This window comes from Calypte anna, chromosome Z, assembly GCF_003957555.1.
Source record: "Calypte anna isolate BGI_N300 chromosome Z, bCalAnn1_v1.p, whole genome shotgun sequence".
Taxonomy (NCBI): domain Eukaryota; kingdom Metazoa; phylum Chordata; class Aves; order Apodiformes; family Trochilidae; genus Calypte; species Calypte anna.
Window position 1 is genome coordinate 67,027,404 of NC_044274.1, and position 11,525 is coordinate 67,038,928.

General features: G+C 39.4%; 1 protein-coding gene across 1 annotated transcript in view; it reads left to right on the forward strand.

Annotated features, from left to right (window-relative positions):
• Nucleotides 1-4,049, forward strand: part of RASGRF2 (Ras protein specific guanine nucleotide releasing factor 2) — a 121,974-nt gene extending 117,925 nt beyond the window's left edge. Inside the window, exons 24-27 of the mRNA XM_030467765.1 lie at nucleotides 49-128; nucleotides 1,949-2,066; nucleotides 2,837-2,905; nucleotides 3,610-4,049. Of these exons, the coding sequence (XP_030323625.1) occupies nucleotides 49-128; nucleotides 1,949-2,066; nucleotides 2,837-2,905; nucleotides 3,610-3,702 (360 nt within the window). The 3' untranslated portion in view covers nucleotides 3,703-4,049. The remainder of the gene's footprint in view (nucleotides 1-48; nucleotides 129-1,948; nucleotides 2,067-2,836; nucleotides 2,906-3,609) is intronic.
• The last annotated feature ends 7,476 nt before the right edge of the window (nucleotides 4,050-11,525 follow it).

The following is an 11,525-nucleotide window of genomic DNA, read 5'->3' on the forward strand; positions in this document are numbered from 1 at the left end:
CCATTTTTGTGCAGCAGCTATGACATTTCTAATGTATTTTCTTTCTAGACAAAAGCTCTCATGGACAAGCTTCAGAAGACTGTCTCGTCTGAAGGAAGATTTAAAAACCTTAGAGAAACACTCAAAAAGTATGCTTCCCTACAGTATACAATTACATTTTGTTATAAGCCGTGGAAAATATATGTTGAATTTGCTGATTGATCTTTAATAATATTTAATAATATTTTAACCCAATAACCTTTTAAATCCTAGCTTTACTATATCTGTCATTATTGTTCTGCTGAGTATCCTGTTAATCAGTACCCCTGACAGATAAATTCAGTATCTCCAGAGAACTGCTGAAACAGATTACACTATTATTCTGTGTGAATGTCTCCTCCTGGGGTTTTGCTTACACTGGTAAACTTTTTCAATAACCATAAAGCCAGGTTAAAACTAAAACTTCTTATTCAAAACCTGGATTCCAGGGTCCTTGTTCCAGATAAGAAGTTAAAGTTTAGGACTAAGCTTGGGTCAGATCAAAGAACCTTGATCTTGTTTCTGACAGTGGCCAGTGGCTGATGAGAGGAACATAAGAACAAAACAAATGTACAAGGCTATTTCCTCTCCTTTAGCCTCCCAGACCCCTGTAGTTTGCCACCCTGCAAAACAACCTGGCTTTTTTGCACAGTAGTCCTTGAGTGTTTTTTTCTTAAATTGATCTGCCAGAATGTGCTGGATCTAATGCAGTCCTGGTATCCAAAATATCCTGTATCCAGGATTCTACCATTTTTGTATCAACACCAGATGCATGAATACAAACCCTGTGTTTTTTCAGGTTCTGGAATCAGAAATAGACCTTCCAGGATTGAGTGCTACAACTGCTTTGAATCATCTTGAGACAAGCAAAGAGCTGAATTACTAGAATAGTTACTAGAATGTTTCAAAATATGTGTAGTTCAAGTTAGTGAATTTTTACTTTTACCATACTGTTGGGACTTAATACCTTTTAATTAAAAAAAGTTTCTACTCACTATGTACGAACAGATATTTTTATACACCTTCCAGTTACTATGCTGCTTTTCTGTGTACAGCCATCACCCATCTAGCATAAAAAATATACAGAATTAAGTGCACTGCTAATTGTTGTCAGCAGTCTGCCTCAGTTAAGAGTACAGCTATCACATTGCATCCTTCTTATGCCAGAGCTCCAGAAAACAAAGTTTGCTACTATTTCTGCTGGGCAAGAATCAGTCAGTGCAAAGCAGGTGATTATTGCAGTAGGGAAGCAATCTTTATCCCAGTCCTGTCTCAAATAAAATCAAATCAAATTGTTTCTCTTCCCAGTTTTTTAGTTCACCTTTGCTACCCCTCCATCTCTCTTTATTATGTGCTTACTGTTGAGGAGGCCTGAATAGATTTTGAAAGAATGGTATATACATATATATGTATCCATACTCATCTGTATATGCATCTATATATGTATATGTAAGTATATGTATAAGAATGCATATATATCTCCTATGTTTTCTGCACACAGGTGCACACATGCTCACTCACACATACACAGATCCTTGCATATCCTTGGGTGCTTACACAACTGCAGAATATCAACCCCTCTAAAGCAGGTCCACATGTATTTGCAGCTTGTGTGTAGGATCCATTTCTGAGATTATCTGTCAGACAGGAATGAAAAATGCTTGAAGGTGTTCTTTGGTTCCAGACTTTACCTGTCCTTCCTCTCCATCCTTTCCCTATTCCACCGTTACTAAAGGTTATCTGCCATTAATATTGGCCAGAAATCATTGAATTTGCTACAGAGAATTGCAAATACAACTAAAGAGAAGCTCTTTGTTTTAGAAATTAATGTAACCCATTGCTTAGAAATACATAAAGTAATAGGGAATCAGTGTGAATTATTAAAAGTTTTCAAGTTTAGCTACAGGAAATGTGATTTCTTTTTTCACAGTTGTAACCCACCTGCTGTTCCCTACCTTGGAATGTACCTCACGGACCTGGCATTCATTGAAGAAGGAACACCAAACTTCACTGACGATGGCCTTGTCAACTTTTCCAAAATGAGAATGGTAATTTTCAGTTCATTATATAGCTTCCCCACAGGTATTTAATTTTTGTGAGTTGATCATTGATTTAAATAGTTTCATTCCTTTGAATTTAACTTCTAAGATGAGCAAGTATATTGGTATCATGCAAGATAGGTAGCTATTTGAAAGCAATTTCTTGACACAGTCTTATATCACCACCCTCTGGTAAACTGAGTGTTTTTACAGGATGAATTCTCTCCAGTTTATTCTCTGAGAAATAATGGACAGAAAAAGCATCTGTCCAAAGCCAGGCTTTTTTTGAAGTAACCAAAATTAAAGGAATATAGTGATTCACCAGAAATCAAGTGTTAGGGTCTATTTAGAAAAGTATTTTAAAGTTGATTTCAGTCCAGTTCTGTCCAATCTGACACATGTTCTGTCTGATTCTGTCCAAGTAATTATGGTTAACAACAATGACTCAGAAGGAAGCACTGAAATTTCTCATCTTTGCTTAATGCACTTCTTAGAATTACATATTCTGGAACTCGAGGCAAAGAGAGGACAAGTTATCACTATGGAGAGTGGGAGGACAAGGTTTCTCACTTGAGGCTGACTGAACAGTAAATGGTTAATTTAGGGAAGTGAAATTTAGGGAGATGACCCTTACCCTTTATTTTCCCTTTCTTTGCATCCTCCAAGGATAATTTGCATAATTTGGCACCAAATTCTTACTATATATATATATATATATATGGCTTACCTGTAGTCAAAATGCACTTGTACTTACTGATATACGTGTTTTCTTTTGAAAGATCTCACATATTATCAGGGAGATTCGCCAGTTCCAGCAGACCTTCTACCGCATCGAACATCAGCAGAAGGTAAGGCTCTTTTTAGGCACTGTTCCCTACTAATAAAATCAAAGCTTTGGTAGCAATTATTAGTAAGGTTCAATTGTTACTGGAAGCTAAAATCAAGCTTTTCTGCTCCCACATACAAAGGAAAGAGGATGTACAGAAATACAGGCAGATCCTCAGAGCCTGTAATACCTTCACCCTGGCAGGTACTCTTTATTTGGCACAGTATAGAGAATTAAGTTTTTCTCTCTGGAAGCTCTTTAAAGATTTCAGCCTTGGTGGGTCTGGGGTATGAGGGAGCAGGTTTAAGGGGAAATGTGTTCTCCTGGTCCAGTTGAAAGGATAGTTCCCCAGAGTCCCACAGTTAAGGGACAAGATACAGGCACAGACATCTGCTGGTGCTCTGTGCACCTTGTATTTTTTTTCCCCTTGTCCCTCATGGAAGTGATGAAAATTCACCCCAAGACATTCTGTGCCTTCAGAGATTTAATCTCAGACTTCAGAAGACCAGTGTGGCCTTAGGTAATTTCAGTTGAAGATTTACCCCTTCCTAAGAGTCTGTACTTGATTCCTAGAGCACTGCTGGTGTAGCTTTATACCATTCAAGTGAGGTGTTGTGTCTCTCAACATATGAGGGGATCCAACATGGGCTGAAGTGTGAAAGGGAAGCAGACGAGTTTTTATGAAGGTAACATACAGTCTGCTCATCTGTGTTTTCTCCATTGCAGGTCACTCACTATTTACTTGACAAGACACTTATCATAGATGAAGATACCTTGTATGAGCTCTCCCTCAAGATTGAACCCAGACTCCCTGCCTGAAGAGCCGGCTTTGCCTCAGAGTCTACAAAAAGCTTTAGTACCATGAACAAAGTACAATGACATTTTAAGGGGGCAGATTTAAATGGTGGTAATATACTCAGGTATATTATGATGAATGAGCTAAATGAGATGGCAGTGATGTGATCTGTGTTGATGACTAACTACATGTTCACTGAGGCAGTAACAGTAGTGGTGTCTTCATATCAAGCTAACTTTGTAGAGCTTAACATTCATCTGCTGTCTTGGAGTGACATTAAGGTAGTGTCCAGCATCTTCAGCTCTGCAGTTGTGCAAAATACCTGCTACGCACTTAATGCTACCCTTTATAAAATGTTAACTCCTTTAAATGTCTTCTCAGGCTTTTCTGAGGTGACTGGCTTAAAGTGTGGAAAGCAAATGAGCTAGTTAAATAGCTGTAAATATTTGCCAGCCTTGCAAGCTTCAGCTGGGAAATATGAGGTTAGGACCTATAGCTGAAACTCAAGATATCTGGATGGATAGTGACTGGGATGGTTAATCATGTTGCACATAGCCCTGTAAAAGGCACTTTATTTTTCTGCACCTCCTGCAGCTTCTGTGACAAGTCAGGCTATAGAGCACTTTGTGGACACACTGTGGAGAGAAACACATTTGGTCTGGCAATGGGCAGTGATCAGCAATGAACACTAGGCACTGGAATGACAGTTTTGTTTCACATGAAATCAGTGGTTTGAAAAATGTTTTGGTTTGTTGTTTTTGTGTTTGAGGGGTTTTTGCTTTTTGTTTTTTTGGTTGGTTGGTTGGTTTTTGTTCAGCCATTTGGCACTGGCTTAGCTCTGAAATCATTCACATCAGTGGCAAGCTTTGAATGCCAGCAAGTGCAAACTATATTTTTTTCTGAGCTAGTAGTTATCATTTGCATATGGGTATATGTTTAAGAAAATATGTTATTTGTAAACGTTTTCTGAGCCTATGCTTGTGTGACATACTGGGTAGATAGATGTCATTTCTACATCTAGCTGGTACTTCATAAATTTTTCCTGGTCAAGGGTGGCCTGATGTAGCTGCATGGAAAGTGAACTCAAATGCACACACTATAAGGTGCATCAGAGTATAAAATGCAGGTATCAGCACTGCTGATAAAAAAAATGGCTGGAAAAGTGTCCTTACTTTTCCAATGATATTCAGCCAGTTGAAGAAACAGGGCTGTATCACTGTATACCTCCCTTAAATGCTCTCAGGGAGATAGATGTTTTAAAAAGATTGTGACCTAGGCCTATTTGAGCTGACATTTCTTATCATGATGCTTTGCAACACTAGCAACAAAAACCAGATCTGCCTGGCTTGTGTTTTTTGTCTTTATTTGCACTTTAATTATCACTGGCCCAGCCCAGAGCTGCACAACAAATTCCATTTGTTCTGTCTGAGTGTAATTGCTAGCATTTATAAATGTACCTTAGCAACTGTAAATTTCATTAAGGTTCTTCACCACAAGGACCATCTCTTTGTAAATAACTGCATGAGAAAGCACCACAAGTACTGGAAAATTCTTCAGTTGGAAAGGCAGTCAGAAAGAGAAAACGACATTCCATAAACCTTCTTAAAATAGTTCTGGCTAGTGAATGCTATAGAAACAAACTTGCAAAATGTTACTTATAGAAGCTTTTTATTGTCAAGTATGTGCTTGTTGCTTTCAGTAATGACTGACAAGAAGCTGATTGCATGATATGAAAAAAAAAAAAAAAAAAAAAAAAAAAAAAAAAAAAAAAAAAAAAGCATGGGTTATTTGGATCACAACTTACTGTGTATCTTCTGTAGAAAAGCAGTTACTACACAGTAGTTTCATAACACGCTTTGAAGTAAGGAAGAAACTGGGGAAAAGTGGTCCAAACTTTGGTTCCTAACTTGGTTTTGTTGTTCTCTGTTAACAAAGAAAATGTGTATTAACTGTTGGTGTTAATTGGCATCTCTGTTGTATGCTATTAACTGCTGCTTTATCTGCCTGTACCCCATTTTACCAAATTTCCTACAAGTTGTTAGGGTTACAGGGTACAATTCTTCATCATACTCTTTTCCCCACTTGTTGTTTTGTATATCATATGGGTTTATCAGTTCTTCAGAGTTCAAAGCATTCAATGTGTTTTAATGGCTGCAAGTATGTAGGGTTGATGCTGTGCTTGTGCTACAGTATTGCAAATGGACAGAGAGAAGGTTTTGATGTGGTCTTTTTTCAAAGGTGCTGAGCATCCACATGGTAAAATCCGTAGATAATGTGGTCGTTCAGCCACCTTGGGAGAGCATTTACTATTTATATGCCAAAAGTTACCTCTTGGGTCAGTAGCACCATTTAGATTAGTCAACAGAGTAACTAGATACTTGATTTCTGTTCAGAGCAACAAAAAACAAAAAGAAGGAAAAAAAAAATTGATGGTCACAGTAATTTGATTTGTTGGTGACTATTACTAATCTTTTTGATTGGGGATACAATGCGTTCATTAAAATACAGGAGGCAACTGCTGAGTCAAGTGATCATGCACCTTGTTACCCACAACCCTCAGCCAGTGTTGCAAGCCTCACCAAGACTGGGAAGCAGCAGTTCTGCAGAAATCCTGCACACTGAGTGTAGAGCAGTGTGTCTGCTCTGCAGTCATGTTGTGAGCTTCACCTCTGAGTGGCTTGAGTGCCTCTGCTAAAGTCCTGCTGCAGCGGTGGCAAAAATCAGCGGTCAGCAGCAACCTGCTCCGTGTGAGGCTTTGCCTGGTACATCCGTATAACCAGCAAGTGCAGTGCACAGAGATCCTGGAGCTCCGTGCTACCAGCTTCTCTGTGCCACTCCACCACAGCCATACAATGTATAAAGGTGGGAATCCCAGTCACTAAACACCCACTATTTGCCTCTGATGTTTTAGGGAGGATGTCTCTTTAAGAGAGGACCTTGTCATTTGGATCTTGCTGTCTTTTAGAGCCTTGTCCATCATGGCTTTTTACACTGTGTAAGCAGAGCAGAGTTGCTTTTCTGCAGCTGGAGCTGACTGAGGATTTGGAAGAAAGAGAAGGGCTGAAGCACCCATTAGTTGCCTTTCTCAGCTGCTTAGCCCTGCCAGATGCAACAAGAGTTCTCACGTTGGAGGGGCTGCTCCCTTCAGCACTCTCTGGACAAAAATGCCTCCGGGTGTAGGGGCTGGCCAGCTGCCATGGGGATAGCATATTCCACCCAATGCTTCAGCACTGGGCACCTTTGCCAGCAAAGTCCGAGTGGAGTCTTGGGGTATTTTTTAATTGCGTAAGTAGCAGCCTAGATTCAGCCGTAGTTATCTGGGAAGCTGGGCAGCAGCACAGACACGTCCCCTTCCATGTGACAAGGCAGCACTTGTCACACGCTGATACGGGGTTAGAGTTGCCTTCACCCCAGCCTTCACTCCCCCCATCCCTGCCCTCCCCCCACTGAGTTCACCAGTTTTGGTAGCAGAATGAGCCCGTGATCACTCATCACGTGGGAGAAGGCACAGATCCTCTGAATTTACAGTGGCAGTAAATGTATATTCTGTCACTGTCCTTCGGATAGCCCTGTAACACACGTAGCTTAGTGGTGAGAGAAGATACTGGGAATGATCACCCTCATGTAAAACTAAGGAAGAGGTGTCTGTCCCCTTCCTGCTTTCCTGGTTCTTAATCCCAATTATAGTTCTGTAGGAAAAAAACCCAACAATTTAAGGTATTTATTAACTTTAACCACATTGATTTTGATTTCCCGACGTTCATTATCCCAAACTTCATAATTATTATTTATTTTAAGGGTTTTACAAAAACACTGTTTTATTTGTATGGATGTTCAGTCTTTCCTCCTTACAGTCTTATCAGAACCATTAGACTTAGACATGTGATTTAAAATTCTCATTGGTAGAGACATTTTTACTCACTCATAATTGTTATTCACTAAGAGCAAAATCCTTCAGACCTCATTCTGATAATACCTTAGGCTTCACTGAGAGCTCTACATAAGTTAAAAATTGGGGATCTGGCTCTCAGCTATTTGCCTGTAACAGTTTTTTGCCTCCAAAGGTTAAATGTTTCTGTGTAGAATGCTTTGTGTCCAATATGCTGCTCAACTATGGGTGTTTCATTGTACCTTTAGTTTTTAAATAGTCTCTGAAGTTTTGTTCTTTAGGAGAATAGATGTATGTTTATTTGACTGATGTACCTATATCTAACTTGTTCCTTAGTGCAAAATCCAGATGTTTTTTGCATGTGTTGTAACTTATCTTTTGACCTGAGGTTATTGCTTTGTATTGTTAGTGATGCATATCAGGCAGTGTGTTGTGCCTATATGCTAATTAAACATTCTTTCTTCGTGAGTTTCAAGAGTCCTTACTGCTGTCTGTTAAATTTTTTACCCCTCAGTGGTGAATAATTAAATCTACTTCTGAATTAACAAATTCTATACAGAAATATGGGAGGGGGAGTGACAAGCTCCTAGTAAGAGAGGCAAAAATCAGAGAAAATTCTGTGTCTCTTTACTGGGAAGGAATGGTTTAGTTTACTGCATTTTATTCTTTGTTTGCTCATGCTGCATTGCAGCTGCTGTAGGCATCACTGGGAATAATAGTCATTTTAACTTGGAACAGAGATTAAGCCTACTTCATGGACAACTAGAAATGCAAATCTGCTCTGGGGTGTACAACATAAATAACTAAACAAGACATTTAACAGATAAAACTGAACCAGCTGCACAACTCATTCTTCAGCTGCAAAAAACCTCTCCCACACCTTTCATCCCTTTATAGAAACGTACAAGCAGGTGGAGGTTAAATATCATTTCAGAAGGTGTTTAAGGTCTTTCCATTTCAACAGAATATTGCTTTAGGCAGAAGGCAATGATTTTAATCTCCAATAAGAAAGCCATCTAAAAAAGAGTACCTTTTTCCTCCTCCAGCCATGCCTGCTGGAGTTCTGATGGCAAAAAATGCTGTATCAGCATGGTGAAAGGAGGGGAGGTGCCCAGAGTTCAACATGCCCAAATATGTTTCTTGAACATCTTGGCTGTGTTTCTTTAGTTATTACTCCTTTGAATTCCCCAACAATGACAATCTCAGAACTAACTAATTTCACCTTTTGATAGTCTTCAATTATCTGCTGTGTTTGCAGAACTGTTTTATGAGGGGGATGAGTCCCACATATGGAAAGATTAGTGTTGGAGTTGCAGATCCATGTGTTTCGAGGAGAAAGCAATGGTCTCTGCACTGTGAGCCCCCATCAGCAGCTGGGGCTCTTCTGCACCCTCTGTGAAAAACAATGAATTTCCTCTGCTGGGATGGAGAGCTGATGGTATCAAAGTCACCTCATGTAAAGCAGTAATGTTTGCTTCTAATCATGTTCTCAAAATATGCCCTTGAGGGAAAATAACATTTCCATGAGATACAAGTACTCTCTTTCTTTTTCTTTTAACTGAGAAAAAAGCTTTGCCAAAATGTCACTTCCAGTTGTTTGGGACTAAACTGTCACCCCTTTCACGTGCATGATTTACACTAAGTAATTCCTACCTTCAGTCTTGCTGCTCTACTTAAAAATACATGTATTGTGATACTGTGCAATGCAGTCTGCAGCACCACTGGCAGAAATAGTGCAGTCACTTCTTAAGCAATTGCACTGAGAGTGTCCTGTTGTACATATTTTGGACATTCCTGCATTTCCAAAGGGTCAACTCCATTTTTGGGAAAATTTTTACCCTCCCTTTGCCCAGAAAACATGTTGCTAATTATAGAGAACCTTTCCTATAGTATGTGGTGGATGTTCTGCAAAGAGCAAGTTCACTAACTTAAAATAACTGGGGTTATTTTTAACAGTTTGTTTGGATCTAGTTGAGCTCTTTATTTAGTAGAGATGAATTAGCACCTCGAAGTGCCTTTCTTTGGAGTAATAACTGCAGGAGGACTGTTCTATGTCTACTTCTGCACTTGGTTGTGATGAATTCTTGCTCCCAGGGAGGTGTTAGAATCAGCATCCCTGGGGGTGTTAAAAGATGTGCAGATGTGGTGCTTAGGGACATGGCTTAGTAGTGGACTCAGTGGGGTTGGGTTAATGGTTGGACTCAATAATCTTAAAAGTCTTTTCCAACCAGAACTATGCTGTGATCCTGTTTTATGAGCTCTGCCTCCAACAGCAAGAAAGATGGTGATTACTGTTCCTGCAAGGTCTTCAGAACAAGCATCCTCTGATTCCTAATTTGCTACATACACTAAGTAAGAATAACTAGGTTTGTAATTTCTGTCCTGATTCCTTTGAAAACTAATAAATTATTTCCCACATATGGAAATTTGACTCTAGAGACATTTCCTTTGAAACAAATGTGCTAATCAGAAAGGCCTTCCCATAAACAAAATTACCTTTACCTGATCTGTATAGGTAACTTCTCTGTTCAGCAGCTTCCACAACAGACTCCAATGGGACACAAATTATTGCTGAATTTCAGCTGAACTCCCTGTGCAGGGACAGATGGCATTAATATGAATACCAGTTGAATTAACACTCAGCTACTGCTGACTCCCCAGCACAAGCAATGAAACCAAGACAACATTTTAATTGGGAGATTTCCCATAAATATTTAGGTTAGCTAGAGATTAAAATAGGCATTATTTATGGATGGTACTCAGTATCTCAATTATTACAAGATAGATCAAAGAACAGTAGTAAGACCAACCTAATTTTAAGTATTAATGATATTTTCTTCAGAAATCATAAGGGAACTTGCTAACCCTGTTGCCAGGTGTTTGCAATGTTACCTAGCAGACAAATCTTGTTTACAACTTCTGACAAATAACTTGAACATCTGCGTGAGCCAGCAAGGCATTCAGTTCATGATGCCACCTACTTCGAGGTGAAGGTCTTTGTGTTTTCAGGGGCCTTATGAAAAAAAGGTTAAAATGAGGTATGAACCTTAGTTGTGAGCTGCTAAGCTGCAGGGTGGTGACTGCATTGCTGACCAGCGGGTGGCAGTGGCTGTGGCAGGAGTGTTGGCACACAAAGCTCTACTTTAAATGGAGGGCTCACAGCATCAGCAAAAAATGTGACATAGCCACAAAGGAGCTTCCGTTGAGCATGAAAAGTTTCTGCTTTCTTTGCCCATTCCTGCACAGGGGTGGATTCATTGTGCTCATATTTCTGTACTCACTTTACCTCAGAAAAACATCAATTGGATTTTTTTTTTTCTATCAATATCAGAAATATAATGTTGGGTTGATAAAAAGCAGACCAGGTAAAGAGAGGGTGTTTCAAATATTGGTCATCATATTGGTCATCCACAACGCATTGTTCTGGTGTGTCTCTTTTGTTTTTAATCATGGTGGGAATTCATGGCTCTCGATAATCCAAGCAAGTCATGACTTTTGGAGGGAGAGATTTCTATGCTTTGTAAAGTTTCCAAAATCTGAGACTGGGATTTAGGAGATTGCTATGTATAATTGAAGGAATGTACACAGGAAAAAAACATTTTAAAGTCTTGGATTTTAAAAAGGTGCAGAGTACTGGCTCTGTGTTCCTCTGTCAGCCTCAATAAATGTTCAGCTTCAGTGAGAGCAGAGCTAGGTAAAAGCATTGGTAATGCTTTTTTACTTTCTAAAACGTTGCATGTTATTTCTTCCAGTACTTTACCACTATGTCAGTATAGTAATTCTAAGTGGGAGGTTTCAGATATCCTCCTTTTACATTACATGTTTCTGGAACCCTCCGCTTCAGAAAGAGTCAAGAACTAACACTGAATTGAAAAGACAAGAAGGGAGAGAGGGGGGGAGTGGGGAGTGGAAAGAAAATAAAAAAAGCCCACTGTGATTTCAGCTCGTTCTGGGTCC